At 37.9% G+C, this 19,713-nt stretch overlaps 1 protein-coding gene across 1 annotated transcript in view; it reads right to left on the bottom strand.

Moving 5' to 3' along the window:
* Positions 1-2,747: 2,747 nt before the first annotated feature.
* The window catches only part of TFPI (tissue factor pathway inhibitor), a 165,039-nt gene continuing 148,073 nt past the window's right edge, over positions 2,748-19,713 (bottom strand). The window contains exon 9 of the mRNA XM_053698530.1: positions 2,748-3,479. Within this exon, the coding sequence (XP_053554505.1) occupies positions 3,424-3,479 (56 nt within the window). The 3' untranslated portion in view covers positions 2,748-3,423. The remainder of the gene's footprint in view (positions 3,480-19,713) is intronic.

Here is a 19,713-nt window from a genome sequence, read left to right as displayed (position 1 = left end):
TCAGAAACTGATAATGTTCTGGATGAATCGGAATATGAAGGTATGCATCCTGCAAGTCTATTGTGGACATATAATGTCCTCGCTGAACAAAAGGCAGAATATTCCTTAGTCACCATCTTGAAAGTTGGTACTCTTACATAACAATTCAAAATTTTTTAGATCCAGAACTAGTCTGAATAAATTTTCCTTCTTTGGGGAATAGATTTGAATAAAACCTCAAACCTTACTCTGAATCCTATTCGATAACCTTGAGAGACAATGCTCTGAATCCATTGATTTTGGACAGATTTTATCCAAATATCCTTGAAAACCTTAATCTGCCCCCTACCAGCTGAGCTGGAATGAGGGCCGCACCTTCATGCGGACTTAGGGGCTGACTTTGGTTTCCTAAAAGGCTTGGATTTATTCCAGGTTGAGGAAGGCTTCCAATTGAAAGCAGATTCTTTGGGGGGAGGATTAAGTTTTTGTTCCTTATTTTGACGAAAGGAACGAAAACGGTTAGAAGCCTTAGATTTACCCTTAGGTTTTTTATCCTGAGGCACAAAAACTCCCTTTCCCCCAGTGACAGTTGAAATAATAGAATCCAACTGAGAACCAAATAAAATTATTACCTTGGAAAGAAAGAGATAGTAATCTAGATTTAGATGTCATATCAGCATTCCAAGATTTAAGCCACAAAGCTCTTCTAGCTAAAATAGCTAAAGACATGGATCTAACATGAATTTTGATAATATCAAAATGATTAGCATATTGCAGTAAGCGAATGATGCTACATAAGTCAGAATCCAAATCCTGTTGCGCTAAATTCTCCAACCAGAAAGTTGATGCAGCCGCAACATCAACCAAGGAAATTGCAGGTCTAAGAAGATGACTTGAATATAAATAGGCCTTCCTTAGATAAGATTCAAGCTTCCTATCTAAAGGATCCTTAAAGGAATTACTATCTTCCATAGGAATAGTGGTACGTTTAGCAAGAGTAGAAATAGCCCCATCAACTTTGGGGATTTTTCCCCAAAACTCTATAGATTTTGCTGGTAAAGGATACAATTTTTTAAACCTTGAAGAAGGAATAAAAGAAGTACCTGGCTTATTCCATTCCTTAGAAATCATATCAGAAATAGCCGCAGGAATAGGAAAAACCCCTGGAGAAACCACAGGAGGTTTAAAAACAGCATTTAAACGTTTATTAGACTGAACATCAAGAGGACTGGTTACCTCAATATCCAAAGTAATTAACACTTCTTTTAATAAAGAACGCATATACTCTATTTTAAATAAATAAGTAGATTTGTCAGTGTCAATGTCTGAGGAAGGATCTTCTGTATCAGATAGATCCTCATCAGAAGAGAATAAATTATTATGTTGTTGGTCATTTGAAATTTCATCAACTAAATGAGAAGTTTTAAAAGACCTTTTACGTTTATTAGAAGGTGGAAATGCAGACAAAGCCTTCTGGATAGAATCAGAAACAAATTCTTTCAAATTTACAGGTATATCATGTACATTAGAAGTTGAAGGAACTGCAACTGGCAATGTACTATTACTGATGGATACACTATCTGCATGTAAAAGTTTATCATGACAACTATTACAAATGACATTCGGCGAAATAATTTCAACAATTTTACAACAAATGCACTTAGCTTTGGTAGAACCGATGTCAGGCAGCAATGTTCCAGCAGAATCTTCTGAGGCAGGATCAGATTGAGACATCTTGCAAAATGTAAGAGAAAAAAGAACATATAAAGCAAAATTATCTTATTTCCTTATATGACCGTTTCAGGAATGGGAAAAAATGCAAATAGCATAGGCCTCTGATAGAGAAAAAAGCAAGAGGCAAACATCAATGGGGTATTGAAATAATGAAAAGTTTGGCGCCAAGTATGACGTACAACGTAACGTAAACTTTTTTGGCGCCAAAAATAACTGGAAATGACGCACTCGCATCACTAATGACGCAACCATGTGAAAGGTCTCGGCGTCAAGTATGACGCCGGAAATGACGAAGTTGCGTCATAGATGTATTTTTCCGCGCCAAAAATATTTTCGCGCCAAGAATGACGCAATAAAGTTTAGCATTTGATGCACCCGTGGGCCTAATGCTGCCCACAATTTGCAAGAAGTAGTCAATTGAAAAAAGACTAAACCCCAGGTAAGAAAAATGATTTCTTTAAAAGATGTTAATATTTCCCAAATATGAAACTGACAGTCTGCAGAAGGAAATACATGAACCTGACTCAAGGCAAATATAAGTACAATACATATATTTAGAACTTTATATAAATGCAAACCATAGCTGAGGTGTCTTAAGTAATAAAAAACATACTTACCAAAAGACACCCATCCACATATAGCAGATAGCCAAACCAGTACTGAAACGGTTATCAGTAGAGGTAATGGTAAATTGAGAGTATATAGTCAATCTGAAAAAGGGAGGTAGGAGATGAATCTCTACGACCGATAACAGAGAACCTATGAAATAGACCCCCGTTAGGGAAATCATCGTATTCAATAAGTGATACTCCCTTCACATCCCTCTGACATTAGCTGTACTCTGAGAGGAATCGGGCTTCAACAATGCTGAGAAGCGCATATCAACGTAGAAATCTTAGCACAAACTTACTTCACCACCTCCATAGGAGGCAAAGTTTGTAAAACTGAATTGTGGGTGTGGTGAGGGGTGTATTTATAGGCATTTTGAGGTTTGGGAAACTTTGCCCCTCCTGGTAGGATTGTATATCCCATATGTCACTAGCTCATGGATTCTTGCCAATTACATGAAAGAAACAAGGGCATTTCACTCGTTCTCTTCAAAAACTTACCTTTGAATCCTGGCAGCCGCTCCAGCACTTCCTCCGCCCGCCACAAGCCATCTTCGCGGGTCCAAAATGACGAATCTGGCTTCCTCCGGAGAAAGACGGATTAGTCATTTCTGATGTCGCAGAGGCTTCCGACGGCCGGGGGAATCGCTGGAGCGGCTGCAAGGATTAAAAGGTACGTTTTTGAAGCAACCATTAAAAACATTCACCTTAGACTGGGCAGCATTTGAGTGGTCTGGGAAAGAGTGATCCAGGGGCGGAGTCTTTCTGGCGGTAAGGATAAGGAAACTAGCGTCAGAATGTTGTCAGTTCCAGGGTTCTCTGACATAAATGGCAGATAAATGCAGAAGGAAGGGATGGTTGGACAGAGCTTCCACTGCCAGATGATCCAATAAATAGAAGAAGGATGTTCTGTTATCAGTTTAAAAACATATTGCAAAGGGAAATGAGTCATATAAAGTAATGTTTTACCCATACCAGAATGGGTCTCTATCTAACCATTGGGAATAATACCTTTGGGTACATTTATCACTTTTCAGTTTGTGTCATTCAGTTACTTGTTTCTACAGAATAGACATAGTTATACAGCAGAGCTTTATTCTTGCTAATTCTTTCTTCTTTTGCTGAGCTGGCTACTGACTGAATGTCCACGTTTAATGCCTGTGAGAAAAAGAAAAAAAGAAAATCAGTGTGTGCATATGATGTCATCACTATAAATGTGATTATGATGTGAAGATGAATAGAATATGCTATCTTTTTATGTCATTCTCTTCCCTTGATTCTTGCAGAAATTTGCATCATCACAGATGCAATATGCAACACTTCCAGCTCTGTGATAGACATGCTGTGCACAGTAAAAGCTCTCACTGAAACGGTCATAGTTTTTACTAGAAGCATTTTTGCTAATATATATATATATATATATATATATATATATATATATATATATATATATATATATATCACTCAAGTTAAACAGAAATAGAGCCTTGATTTTTTTTTATTTACCTATAAAAAAAAATAAAGAGAGAGAGAGAGAGAGAGAGAAAGAGAGAGAAAGAGAGAAAGAAAAAGAGAGAGAGAGAGAACAAAATAACAAGGGTATTGCATTGAGCAATGATCCTTTTTTATTCGACTAACTATACATTTAGAAGTTGACAAGCTTTCGGAAGTGTTCCTTCCTTTGTCAAATCTAAACCAATACCAACCAATTCAATGGAATTTAGTTTATATCTTGAAACACAGAATGGCTAAAAGGACAGAACGTGTTATAGAGGTCTGAGTTCAGGGAGAGGAGGGGGTGTCATAAAAATCATGAGGGGGGCTTAGGGGACAGAGGCAGACAGTGTTCAGTGTAGGAAAACAGACAGGGGAAATATATAGTTTTACAAAGAGCATATAATGACATGAAGTTATATATCAACATGGAATCAATATGTTTAAAGATGTGAAATTATGTATATAGGGAGAATAAAATAGTCAAAAAAGAAGAAATAAAAGAAGAAGAAGAAGAAAAGGAATAATAATAATAATGGCAAAAGTATGTACTGTACATAGGCTTACCTGTGTACCTATGTATAAAGAGTGTGGCATATACAATGTAATAGACTATATGAAAGTACATTACAAGAAATGTTGATAATGTGTTAGGAATCCAGAGTCTACATTTAGTCCAGAGTTGAAGTACATTATCATTTTCATTTCAAATGTTTTTCTTCCCATGGTGTTTTGGAAGTTGCCTCTGAGAATCTTGATTTTGAGGTTTTGGATAGAGTGGTCAGATTGGGTGAAATGGTGACCAACAGGGGTACAGTATTTTATTTCACAGTGATTTTTGATTGAGTTTCTGTGTATGTTCATCCGAAGGTGCAGTTTTTGGCTTGTTTTTCCAATATAAAAATCCCCCTTCACATGCAGTGCAATGTATCATGTATACTACATTTGCAGATATATATAGTAGATATAGATACTTTAAAGTTATATGATTTGTTATTGTGATTTGCTGTGCTACTTTCACAAATGTATTGACCTAGTTTACACATCATTTATGTAAGAACTTACCTGATAAATTAATTTCTTTCATGGTGGCGAGAGTCCATGAGTTAGTTACTGATGGGATATACATTCCTACCAGAAGGGGGCAAAGTTTCCCAAACCTCAAATGCCTATAAATACACCTCCCACTTCACTCATACCTTAGTTTAAAGTATAGCCAAGTTAGTGAGCTGTAAAAGGAGTAAAAGCATAAAAAGGGGAACAGGATAAATAACGTGCTTTATCAAAAAAATCATAACCCCCCCAAAAATGAGTGGGTCGCGTGGACTCTCGCCACCATGAAAGAAATGAATTTATCAGGTAAGTTCTTACATAAATTATGTTTTCTTTCATATAGGTGGCAAGAGTCCATGAGCTAGTTACTGATGGGATATAATAAAATGGAATTCTACAAGTAACTATAAAGGGAGGGATAGAATAAAAACAGCTATTTCCACTGAGAAATTAAATCCAAAAAAATAATTACGTTTTCTTAAAAATTAAAAAAACTTAAATCATAGGCGCTAGACTCAAACTGAGACAGCTGTCTGAAGAAAAAGCAAACACATAAAAATGGTAAAATGTATGCAAAGAAGACCAAGTGGCTGCTTTGCAGATTTGATCAACTGAAGCTTCTTTCTTGAAAGCTCAAAATGTGGCAACTGATCTTGTAGAATGAGCTGTTATTCTCTGAGGCGGAGACTGCCCCACCTCCAAATGAGCTTTGTGAATCAGAAGTTTCAAAAAAGATACCAAAGAAATGGCAGAGGCTTTCTGACCTTTTCTGGAACCAGAACACATAACAAATAGACTAGAAGTCTTTCTGAAATCTTTAGTAGCCTCAACATAATATTTCAAAGCTCTTACAACATCCAAAGAATGTAAAGACCTTTCAAGAGTATTCTTAGGATTAGGACACAAGTAAGGAACAATAATTTCCCTGTTAATGTTGTTAGAATTCACAACTTTAGGCAAAAATGTAAACGAAGTCCGCAAAACAGCTTTATCTTGATGGAAAATCAGAAAAGGAGACACGCAAGAGAGAGAGAGCAGACAATTCAGAAACTCTTCTAGCAGAAGATATAGCCAAGAGAAATAACACTTTACAAGAAAGTAGTTTAATGTCCAAATAATGCATATGCTCAAAAGGAGGAGCCTGCAAAGTCTGTAATACCAAATTTAGACTCCAAGAAGGAGAGATAGATTTAATAACAGATTTGATACGAGTCAAAGCCTGTACAAAACAGTGAACATCAGGAAGATTAGCAATCTTTCTGTGAAATAAAACAGAAAAAAGAAGAGATTTGTCCTTTGAAAGTATTGGCAGACAAACCTTTATCCAAACCACCCTGAAGAAACTGTAGAATCCTAGGAATTCTAAAAGAATGCCAAGAATAATCATGAGTGGAACACCATGAAATATAGGTTTTCTAAACCTTGTGATATATTTTCTTTGAAATAGGCTTATGAGCCTGTATCATAGTGTTAATCACAGAGTCAGAGAAACCTCTATGACTAAGGACCAAGCATTCAATTCCCATGTCTTCAAATTTAGAGATTTGAGATCCGGATGGAAAAAAGGGCCTTGAGACAGAAAGTCTGGTCTTAGAGGAAGTGACCAAGGTTGGCAACTGGACATTCGGACAATGTCTGCATACCAGAACCTGTGAGGCCATGCTGGTGCTATCAGAAACACATAAGATTGTTTCATTATGATCTTTGAGATCACTCTTGGAAGAAGAATCCAGAGGTGGAAAAATTTAAGCAGGTTGGTAAAACCATGGAACTGCTAGAGCATCCATCAATTCCACCTGAGGATCCCTGGACCTGAAAAAGTATCTGGGAAAATTATTGTTTAGATGAGAGGCTATCAGATCTATGTCTGGAAGACCCAACATCTGCACAATCTAATAGAACACATCTGGATGGAGAGACCACTTCCCCTGATGTAGAGTCTGACAGATGAGATTATCCGCTTCCCAATTGTTTACACCTGGTATATAAATTGCAGTGATTAGACAAGAGTTGGATTCCACCCAAGGAAGTATTAGAGATACTTCTTTCATTGCTAGGGGACTGCGAGTCCTCCTTGATGATTGACATATGCCACTGTTGTGACATTTTCTGTTTGAAACCAAATATACAATTCTCTCTTTAATAGAGACCAAGCCTGAAGAGCTCTGAAAATAGCATGGAGTTCTATAATATTGATTGGTAACATCGCCTCTCGAAGATTCCAAACTCCTTGTGCTGTCAGAGACCCCCAAACAGCTCCCCAACCTGTGAGACTTGCGTCTTTTGTGATCACAGTTTAGGTAGGACGATCAAGGAAGCCCCTTGAACAATAAGGTAATGGTTTAAACACCAAGTCAGAGAGTGTTGAGTGTTGGGATATAAGTATATCAGTTGTGATATCTGAGTATAATCCCTGCACCATTGGTGCAACATGCAAAGCTGTAGAGGTCTCATATGAAAAGTTACCTAAAACTTCCATGGACATAGCCACTGAAGGGAATGATAGATACTGAAGGTTTAGACAAGCTGAAACCAATCTCAAACGTCTCTTTTCTATTGGGGATAGAGTCATGGATACTGAATCTATCTGGAAACCTAAAAAGGTGACTTTTGTCTGAGGAATGAAGAAACTCTTTGGTAAATTGATCCTCCAACCATGTCTTTGAAGAAACAACAGAAGTTATTTTGTGTGAGAATCTGCTAAATAAAAAAATTAAGCTAGTACCAAGATATCGTCAAAAACATAATTTCATAAATGATATCCTACCAGGAGGGGCAACGTTTTCCAAACCTCAAAATGCCTATAAATACACCCCTCACCACACCTACAATTCAGTTTAACGAATAGCCAAGCAGTGGGGTGATAAAGAAAGGAGTAGAAAGCATCAACAAAGGAAATTTGGAAATAATTGTGCTTTATACAAAAAATCATAACCACCATAAAAGGGTGGGCCTCATGGACTCTTGCCAATATGAAAGAAATTAATTTATCAGGTAAGTTCTTACATAAATTATGTTTTCTCTCATGTAATTGGCAAGAGTCCATGAGCTAGTGACATATGGGATATCAATACCCAAGATGTGGAGTCTTCCACTCAAGAGTCACTAGAGAGGGAGGGAATAAAAATAAAAACAGCCATATTTCGCTGAAAAAATTAATCCACAACCCAAAAAAATAAGTTTATTTTCATTTTTGAAAGAAAAAAACTTAAATAAAAAAGCAGAAGAATCAAACTGAAACAGCTGCCTGAAGAACTTTTCTACCAAAAACTGCTTCCGAAGAAGCAAATACATCAAAACGGTAGAATTTAGTAAATGTATGCAAAGAGGACCAAGTCGCCGCTTTGCAAATCTGATCAACTGACGCTTCATTCTTAAAAGCCCACGAAGTGGAAATTGATCTAGTAGAATGAGCTGTAATTCTCTGAGGAGGGGCCTGACCCGACTCCAAATAAGCTTGTTGAATCAAAAGTTTCAACCAAGAAGCCAAGGAACTAGCAGAAGCCTCCTGGCCTTTCCTAGGACCAGAAAATAAAACAAATAGACTAGAAGTCTTCCTGAAATCTTTAGTAGCTTCCACATAATATTTCAAAGCTCTTACCACATCCAAAGAATGTAAGGATCTCTCCAAAGAATTCTTAGGATTAGGACATAAGGAAGGGACAACAATTTCTCTACTAATGTTGCTAGAATTCACAACCTTTTGGTAAAAATTGAAAAGAAGTCCTCAAAACTGCCTTATCCTGATGAAAAATCAGAAAAGGAGACTCACAAGAAAGAGCAGATAGCTCAGAAACTCTTCTAGCAGAAGAGATAGCCAAAAGGAACAACACTTTCCAAGAAAGTAGTTTAATGTCCAAAGAATGCATAGGCTCAAATGGAGGAGCCTGTAACGCCTTCAGAACCAAATTAAGACTCCAAGGAGGAGAAATTGATTTAATAACAGGCTTAATACAAACTAAAGCCTGTACAAAACAGTGAATATAAGGAAGTATAGCAATCTTTCTGTGAAATAAAACAGAAAGAGCAGAGATTTGTCCTTTCAAGGAACTTGCAGACAAACCCTTATCCAAACCATCCTGAAGGAACTGTAAAATTCTAGGAATTCTAAAAGAATGCTGGGAGAATTTATGAGAAGAACACCATGAAATGTAAGTCTTCCAAACTCTATAATAAATCTTCCTAGAGACAGATTTACGAGCTTGTAACATAGTATTAATAACTGAGCCAGAGAAACCTCTATGACTCAGAACTAAGCGTTCAATTTCCACACCTTCAAATTTAATGATTTGAGATCCTGATGGAAAAATGGACCTTGAGATAGTAGGTCCGGCCGTAACGGAAGTGGCCAAGGCAGGCAACTGGACATCTGCACCAGATCCGCATACCAAAACCTGTGTGGCCATGCTGGAGCCACCAGCAACACAAAAGACTGTTCCATGATGATTTTGGAGATCACTCTTGGAAGGAGAACTAGAGGCGGGAAGATATAAGCAGGTTGATAACACCAAGGAAGTGTCAGCGCATCCACTGCTTCCGCCTGAACATCCCTGGACCTGGACAGGTATCTGGGAAGTTTCTTGTTTAGATGAGAGGCCATGAGATCTATCTCTGGAAGCCCCCACATCTGAACAATCTGAGAAAACACATCTGGATGGAGAGACCACTCCCCTGGATGTAAAGTCTGGGGGCTGAGATAATCCGCCTTCCAATTGTCTACACCTGGGATATGCACCACAGAGATTAGACAGGAGCTGGATTCCGCCCAGGCAAGTATCCGAGATACTTCTTTCATAGCTTGGGGACTGTGAGTCCCACCCTGATGATTGACATAAGCCACAGTTGTGATATTGTCTGTCTGAAAACAAATGAACGGTTCTCTCTTTAGCAGAGGCCAGAACTGAAGAGCCCTGAGAATTGCACGGAGTTCTAAAATATTTATTGGTAATCTCGCCTCTTGAGATTTCCAAACCCCTTGTGCTGTCAGAGATCCCCAAACAGCTCCCCAACCTGAAAGACTCACATCTGTTGTGATCACAGTCCAGGTTGGGTGAACAAAAGAATCCCCTTGAACCAAACAATGGTGATCTATCCACCATGTCAGAGAGTGTCGTACATTGGGATTCAAGGATATTAATTGTGATATCTTTGTATAATCCCTGCACCAATTATTCAGCATACAAAGCTGTAGAGGTCTCATGTGAAAACGAGCAAAGGGCATTGCGTCCGATGCTGCAGTCATGAGACCTAAAACTTCCATGCACATAGCCACTGAAGGGAATGACTGAGACTGAAGGAGCCGGCATGCTGCGACCAATTTTAAACGTCTCTTGTCTGTTAGAGACAGAGTCATGGCCACTGAATCTTTCTGGAAGCCTAAAAAGGTGACCCTTGTCTGAGGAATCAAGAAACTTTTTTGGTAAATTGATCCTCCAACCATGTTTCCGAAGAAACAACACTAGTTGATTCGTGTGAGATTCTGCAGTATGTAAAGACTGAGCTAGTACCAAGATATCGTCCAAATAAGGAAACACCGCAATACCCTGTTCTCTGATTACAGATAGTAGGGCACCTAGAACCTTTGAAAAGATTCTTGGAGCTGTTGCTAGGCCAAATGGAAGAGCAACAAATTGGTAATGCTTGTCTAGAAAAGAGAATCTCAGAAACTGATAGTTTTCTGGATGAATCGGAATATGAAGGTATGCATCCTGCAAGTCTATTGTGGACATATAATGTCCTTGCTGAACAAAAGGCAAAATAGTCCTTATAGTCACCATCTTGAAAGTTGGTACTCTTACATAACTATTCCAAATTTTCAGATCCAGAACTGGTCTGAACAAATTTTCTTTCTTTAGTACAATGAATAGGTTTGAATAAAACCCCAAACCTTGTTCCTGAGGAGGAACTGGCATGATTACCCCTGAAGACTCCAGGTCTGAAACACACTTCAGAAAAGCCTGAGCTTTTACTGGATTTACAGGGATGCGTGAGAGAAAAAATCTTCTCACAGGAGGTCTTACTCTGAATCCTATTCGATACTCTTGAGAGACAATGCTCTGAATCCAATGATTTTGGACAGATTTTATCCAAAAATCCTTGAAAAACCTTAATCTGCCCCCTACCAGCTGAGCTGGAATGAGGGCTGCACCTTCATGCAGACTTAGGGGCAGACTTTGGTTTCTTAAATGGCTTGGATTTATTCCAATTTGAGGAAGGCTTCCAACTGGAAGCAGATTCCTTGGGAGGAGGATTGAGTTTTTGTTTCTTATTCTGACGAAAGGAACGAAAACGGTTAGAAGCCTTAGATTTACCCTTAGGTTTTTTATCCTGAGGCAAAAAACTCCTTTTCCTCCAGTGATAGTTGAAATAATAGAATCCAACTGAGAACCAAATAAATTATTAACTTGGAAAGAAAGAGATAGTAATCTAGATTTAGATGTCATATCAGCATTCCAAGATTTAAGCCACAAAGCTCTTCTAGCTAATACAGCTAAAGACATGGATCTAACATCAATTTTGATAATATCAAAAATGGCATCACAAATAAAATGATTAGCATGTTGCAGTAAGCGAACAATGCTAGATATGTCAAAATCCAATTCATGTTGCGCTAAATTTTCCAACCAGATAGTTGATGCAGCCGCAACATCACCCAAAGAAATAGCAGGTCTGGGAAGATGACCTGAATATAAATAGGCCTTCCTTAGATAAGATTCAAGCTTCCTATCTAAAGGATCCTTAAAGGAAGTGCTATCTTCCATAGGAATAGTGGTACGTTTAGCAAGAGTAGAAATAGCCCCATCAACTTTGGGAATCTTTTCCCAAAACTCTATAGATTTTGCTGGTAAAGGATACAATCTCTTAAACCTTGAAGAAGGAATAAAGGAAGTACCTGGCTTATTCCATTCCCTAGAAATCATATCAGAAATAGCCTCAGGAATGGGAAAAACACCTGGGGAAACCACAGGAGGTTTAAAAACAGCATTTAAACGTTTATTAGACTGAACGTCAATAGGACTGGTTACCTCAATATCCAAAGTAATTAACACTTCTTTTAATAAAGAACGCATATACTCTATTTTAAATAAATAAGTAGATTTGTCACTGTAAATATCTGATGAAGTTTTAAAAGACCTTTTACGTTTATTAGAAGGTGGAAATGTAGACAAAGCCTTCATAATAGAATCAGAAACAAATTCTTTAAAATTTACAGGTATATCATGCACATTAGAAGTTGAAGGAACTGCAACTGGCAATGTACTATTACTGATGGAAACACTATCTGCATGTAAAAGTTTATCATGACAACTATTACAAATGACATTCGGTGGAATAATTTCTACAATTTTACAACAAATGCACTTAGCTTTGGTAGAACCGATGTCAGGCAGCAATGTTCCAGCAGAAACTTCAGAGGCAGGATCAGATTGGGACATCTTGCTCAATGTAAGAGAAAAAACAACATATAAAGCAAAATTATCTATTTCCTTAAATGACAGTTTCAGGAATGGGAAAAAAAATGCAAAAGCATAGGCCTCTTGATAGAAAAGAAAGCAGGAGGCAAACAACAATGGGGTATTGAAATAATGAAAAAAATTTGGCGCCAAGTAGGACGCACAACGTAATGTAAACTTTTTTGGTGCCAAAAATGACCGGAAATGACACACTTGCGTCACTAATGACACCGCCGTGTGAAAGGTCTTGGCGTCACGTATGACGCTGGAAATGACGAAGTTGCGTCAAAAACTTATTTTTTCGCGCCAAAAAAAGTTTGCGCCAAAAATGACGCAATAAAGTCTAACATTTGACGTACCCGCGGGCCTAACACCCGCAATTGCAAAAAAGTAGTAAAATTGAAAAAAGACTAAACCCCAGGTAAGAAATAAATTTCTTAAAGTGTTTATATTCCCCAATATGAAACTGACAGTCTGCAGAAGGAAATACATGAACCTGACTCATGGCAAATATAAGTACAATACATATATTTAGAACTTTATATAATTTGCATAAAGTGCCAAACCATAGCTGAGAGTGTCTTAAGTAATGAAAACATACTTACCAAAAGACATCCATCCACATATAGCAGATAGCCAAACCAGTACTAAAACAGTTATTAGTAGAGGTAATGGTAAATTGAGAGTATATCGTCAATCTGAAAAGGGAGGTAAGAGATGAATCTCTACGACCGATAACAGAGAACCCATGAAAAAGACCCCCGTTAGAGAAATCATCGTATTCAATAGGTGATACTCCCTTCACGTCCCTCTGACATTCGCTGTACTCTGAGAGGAATCGGGCTTCAACAATGCTGAGAAGCGCATATCAACGTAGAAATCTTAGCACAAACTTACTTCACCACCTCCATAGGAGGCAAAGTTTGTAAAACTGAATTGTAGGTGTAGTGAGGGGTGTATTTATAGGCATTTTGAGGTTTCGGAAACTTTGCCCCTCCTGGTAGGATTTTATATCCCATATGTCACTAGCTCATGGACTCTTGCCAATTACATGAAAGAAATAAGGAAACACCACAATACCCTGCTCTCTGATTACAGATAGAAGAGCACCTAGATCTCTTGAGCATATTCTTGGTGCTGTTGCAAGGCCAAACTGAAGAGCGACAAATTGGTAATGCTTGTTTAGAAAAGAGAATCTCAGAAATCGATAGTGATCTGGATGAATCGGAATGTAAAGGTAAGCGTCCTATAAGTCTATTGGGGACATGAAATGACCTTGCTGAACAAAATGCAGAATAGTCCTTATAGTCACCATCTTGAAAGTTGTGACTCTTACAAAACGATTTAAAATTTTCAGATCTAAAATATTCCGAAAGAAGTTTCCTTCTTTGGTACAATGAATAGATTTGAATGAAAACCCAATCCTTGTTCCTGCTGTAGAACTGGGACAATTACCCCTGACAGTTCTAGATCTGAAACACATTTCAGAAAGGCTTGAGCTTTTACTATTTTTTGGTACATGGGTAAGAATCTTCCCAAGGAAGGTCTTATTCTAAATCCTATTCAATACCTCTGAGAAATTATATTTTGAATCCACTGATTTTGGACAGAGTCTGTCCACTCTTTGAAATAGCTTTAGTCTGCCCCCTACCAGATGAACTGGCTTGAGGCCCACAACTTCATGGAGGTTTAGGGGCAGGATTTGGTTTCTTATAAAGCTTGGATTTATTCCAATTCGGAGATGGTCTCCAATTAGAGCCAAAGGCCTTAGGGGAAGGAGTGGTTGTCTGTTCTCTAATCTGACGAAATGAACGAAAACGACTGGGAGCTTTAAATTTACCCTTAGATTCTTGTCTTGAGGCAGAAAAACTCCCTTCCCCCAGTGATAGTGGAAAAAATAGAATCCAATTGAGAACCAAAGATTCTTTACCTTAACAAGAAAGAGATAGCAATCTTGTTTAGATACCATGTCAGCATTCCAAGATTTAAGCTATAAAGCTCTTCTAGTAAGAATAGCTAAAGACAAAGATTTAATGTTAAGTTTCACAACATCAAAAGATAGCATCGCAAATAAAATGCTGAGCTAAACTGTCCAAACAAAATATAGAGGCAGCAGAAACATCAGCGATAGATATAACTGGTCTACGAATATAGCCAATATGCAAATTTGCCCTTCTAAGATAAGATTCAAGTTTTCTATCTAAAGGGTTTAAAAAGAAGTGCTGTCTTCTATAGGAATGGTAGTACCTTTTGGCAAGAGCGAAAATAGCCCCATCAACTTTAGGGACTGTTTCCCAAAGTTCCAAATAAATAGGTAAAGAATACAATTTTTTAAACCTAGAAGTAGGGTTAAAAGTAGTACCAGGCTTAAACCATTCTTTAACAATGAAATTAGAGATAGCATCTGGAATAGGAAATACTTTAGGAGTAATAACAGTAGTCTTAAATACAGAATTTAAACAATTACTAGGTCTATTATCAGGAGTTTCAGGCTCCTCAATCCCTAAAGCAAATAATACTTCCTTAAAAAGAGGACAAATATATTCAATTTTAAACAAAAAGAAGATTTGTCAATTTCTGTCTCTGATGTAAGAAGAACCCCCATCAGTAGAAGATACGTCAGTATGCTGTCGGTCAGTACAAAATTCACTAGATTTAAGAACATAATGCAAAACTCTTTAACATTTATTTGAAGGCGGAATAGCAGACATAGCCTTCTCTATGGCTGTAGCAATAAAATCTTTCATTTCTGCAGAAATGTCCTCTGCATTTAGACTGGAAATTATTAATAGTGATAGGATTTATACTCATAGAAAATATTAAAGCAATAGCCAAATAATTGAGCTGAAAAAATCAGATCAGCCTTTAACAATAAACACACTTTTTCTTTTTGTAGAGATATGTTCAAGCAGCTTAGTTTCTATGGTAACTTCTAAGGCAGGTTCAGTTTGAGACATAGTTGCAGAAAAACAAAAAATATTGTGAGTGGGAAACAGTGCTTATACATAAAAAAGGAAGCATTGAATAAGCTATGATATAACAAGCGCTGCATATAGCTTTCTAACAAAAAATGAAAAACACAGGGTGGTTTGGGGCTGGAGTTTTATCCCCAAACATGTAAAGACATGCCTTTTTTTTTAAGACATGCTAAAACATACTAAGATATGTTTCAAACTCAAACAAACCTAATAATATATAAGGAACACTAAACATCTGACTCAAGGCATATATACTGTATATATAAACAATATAAAACAACTTTACTTAAAAAGTGCCTAATCCATAGCTGAGAGTTATTTTTGTTAAAAAAAGATACATTTTCATACTTACCTTTAAGACACCCATCAACATATAGCAGTCAGCCAAACCAGTACTGAAACATATCAGCAAAGGTATTGCTACAAGAGTATATTGTCGATCTATAAAGGGAGGCAGCAGATTAATCCCTGCGACCGATTTACAGAGAGCCTTATGAAAAGTTTTCCCATAGGCGAAAACATAGTATCATCAGTCAATACTCCCTTCACATCCCTCAAGACAAACACTGCACTTAAGAGAGGAACTGTGCTTAAATATGCTTAGAAGCGCCTTTCACTGAAGAAATCAAGCACATCATGCTTCACCACCTCCTAAGGAGGCAACGTTTTAAAAAAACTGAGGTATGAGTGAGGTGGGAGGTGTATTTATAGGCATTTGAGGTTTGGGAAACTTTGCCCCCTCCTGGTAGGAATGTATATCCCATCAGTCCCATCAAGGACTCTTGCCACCTATATGATATGATATGATATATATATATATATATATATATATATATATATATTATTAGACAACCCAAGGTATTGATTTAGGCCCATTTTGGTATAATTTTTGCCACCAAATGCGATCTTATAAAAAATGTTTTTTAACTTTTTCACAAACTTTAGGTTTCTCACTGAAATTATTTATATACCGCTTGTGCAGTCATAACACACATAGTTGTAAAAGTTTGTCTGGGATCCCCTTTGTTCAGAAATAGCAGACATGCATGGCTTTGCCATTGCTTTTTGGTAATTAGAAGGTCGGTAATTGCAGCTGCACATCACACCTCTAATTCCCAGCAGTGAAGGGGTTAATCAGGTAGTTTGTAAGGTTAATTTTAGCTGTAGTGTAGAGATTACCCTTTCACCTGACACCTCCCACCCCCTGATCCCTACCTGATCACTCTCAAACAGCTCTCTTTCATCCCTCATCCCCCACTGGTCACTACCATCTTAGGAACTGGCAGACAGTTTGCCAGTATGCTGTTTTAAGGCTTTTTTAAAAAATTATTCAAGGGTTCCCCCCTCAACCTTCTAGCCTCCCTGATGCCTCCCAAACAGCTATCCAACCCTCCCCCCTCTAACTAGTAGCAGTCATATTAGATACAGACAGCTGTTTCCCAGTACCTAGTTGATAGTATTTTTCTTATTTATTAATAAAAATATTTTCTGTAGTGTAGCAATCCCCCCTCTCCCTCCCCACAAGGGATTGTTAATAGAATCCCCTCTCTCAACAGTTTATGTAGAATAAATGCAATGTGCAATGTAATTTGTAAAAAAACATCATTTATGTAAGAACTTACCTGATAAATTAATTTCTTTCATATTGGCAAGAGTCCATGAGCTAGTGACATATGGGATATACTTTCCTACCAGGAGGGGCAAAGTTTCCCAAACCTCAAAATGCCTATAAATACACCCCCCACCACACCCACAATTCAGTTTAATGAATAGCCAAGAAGTGGGGTGATAAGAAAGGAGCGAAAGCATCAACAAGGAATTGGAATAATTGTGCTTTATACAAAAAAATCATAACCACCACAAAAAGGGTGGGCCTCATGGACTCTTGCCAATATGAAAGAAATGAATTTATCAGGTAAGTTCTTACATCAATTATGTTTTCTTTTATGTAATTAGCAAGAGTCCATGAGCTAGTGACGTATGGGATAGCAAATACCCAAGATGTGGAACTTCACGCAAGAGTCACTAGAGAGGGAAGGATAAAAATAAAGACAGCCAATTCTGCTGAAAAAAGAATCCACAACCCAAATCAAAAAGTTTTAATCTTATAATGAAAAAAACCCTGAAATTATAAGCAGAAGAATCAAACTGAAACAGCTGCCTGAAGAACTTTTCTACCAAAAACTGCTTCTGAAGAAGAAAAAAACATAAAAATGGTAGAATTTAGTAAAAGTATGCAAAGAAGACCAAGTTGCTGCTTTGCAAATCTGATCAACAGAAGCTTCATTCTTAAAAGCCCAGGAAGTAGAAACTGACCTAGTAGAATGAGCCGTAATCCTCTGAGGCGGGGATTTACCCGACTCCACATAAGCATGATGAATCAAACGTTTTAACCAAGAAGCCAAAGAAAGAAATAGCAGAAGCTTTCTGACCTTTCTTAAGACCAGAAAAGATAACAAATAGACTAGAAGTCTTTCTGAAATCTTTAGTAGCTTCAACATAATATTTCAAAGCTCTTACCACATCCAAAGAATGCAAAGATTTTTCCAAAGAATTCTTAGGATTAGGACACAACGAAGGGACAACAATTTCTCTACTAATGTTGTTGGAATTGACAACCTTAGGTAAAAATTTAAATGAAGTTCGCAAAACCGCCTTATCTTGATGAAAAATCAGAAAAGGAGACTCACAAGAAAGAGCAGATAATTCAGAAACTCTTCTAGCAGAAGAGATAGCCAAAAGAAACAATACTTTCCAAGAAAGTAACTTAATATCCAGAGAATGCATAGGCTCAAACGGAGGAGCCTGTAAAGCTCTCAAAACCAAATTAAGACTCCAAGGAGGAGAGATTGACTTAATGACAGGCTTGATACGAACCAAAGCCTGTACAAAACAACGAATGTCAGGAAGATTAGCAATTTTTCTGTGAAACAGAACAGAAAGAGCAGAGATTTGTCCTTTCAAGGAACTTGCAGACAAACCCTTATCCAAACCATCCTGTAAAATTCTAGGAATTCTAAAAGAATGCCAAGAGAACTTATAAGAGGAACACCATGAAATGTAAGTCTTCCAAACCCGGTAATAAATCTTTCTAGACACAGATTTATGAGCCTGCAACACAGTATTGATCACTGAGTCAGAGAAACCTCTATGACTAAGCACTAAGCGTTCAATCTCCATACCTTCAAATTTAATGATTTGAGATCCTGATGGAAAAACGGACCTTGAGATAGAAGGTCTGACCTTAACGGAAGTGGCCAAGGTTGGCAACTGGATATCCGAACAAGATCCACATACCAAAACATGTGTGGCCATGCTGGAGCCACCAGCAGTACAAACGAACGTTCCATTATGATTTTGGAAATCACTCTTGGAAGAAGAACTAGAGGCGGAAAGATATAAGCAGGTTGATAATTCCAAGGAAGTGACAACGCATCCACTGCTTCCGCCTGAGGATCCCTGGATCTGGACAGATACCTGGGAAGTTTCCTGTTTAGATGAGAAGCCATCAGATCTATTTCTGGAAGCCCCCATATCTGAACAATCTGAAGAAACACATCTGGGTGAAGAGACCATTCTCCTGGATGTAAAGTATGGCGACTGAGATAATCCGCTTCCCAATTGTCTATACCCGGGATATGAACCGCAGAGATTAGACAGGAGCTGGATTCCGCCCATGCAAGTATCCGAGATACTTCTTTCATAGCCTGAGCACTGTGAGTCCCACCTTGATGATTGACATACGCCACGGTTGTGACATTGTCTGTCTGAAAACAAATAAACGATTCTCTCTTCAGAAGAGGCCAGAACTGAAGAGCTCTGAAAATCGCACTGAGTTCCAAAATATTGATTGGTAATCTCGCCTCTTGAGATTTCCAAACCCCCTGCGCTGTCAGAGATCCCCAGACAGCTCCCCAACCTGAAAGACTCGCATCTGTTGAAATCACAGTCCAGGTTGGACGAAGAAAAGAGGCCCCTTGAACTAAACGGTGGTGATTTAACCATCAAGTCAGAGATAGTCGAGTATTGGGATTTAAGGATATCAATTGTGATATCTTTGTATAATCCCTGCACCAAAGGTTCAGCATACAAAGCTGAAGAGGTCTCATGTGAAAACGAGCAAAGGGGATTGCGTCCAATGCTGCTGTCATGAGACCTAAAACATCCATGCACATAGCTACTGAAGGGAATGATTGAGACTGAAGGTTCCGACAAGCTGAAACCAATTTCAGACGTCTTTTGTCTGTTAGAGACAAAGTCATGGATACTGAATCTATTTGGAATCCCAAAAAGGTTACCCTTGTCTGAGGAATCAAGGAACTTTTTGGTAAATTGATCCTCCAACCATGTTTATGAAGAAACAACACAAGTTGATTTGTGTGAGATTCTGCAGAATGTAAAGACTGAGCAAGT

The sequence above is a fragment of the Bombina bombina genome, chromosome 1 (assembly GCF_027579735.1).
Source record: "Bombina bombina isolate aBomBom1 chromosome 1, aBomBom1.pri, whole genome shotgun sequence".
Classification (NCBI taxonomy): Eukaryota; Metazoa; Chordata; class Amphibia; order Anura; family Bombinatoridae; genus Bombina; species Bombina bombina.
The sequence above is the reverse complement of the archived record's forward strand: the minus strand, read 5'-3'. Positions and strand labels throughout refer to the sequence as shown.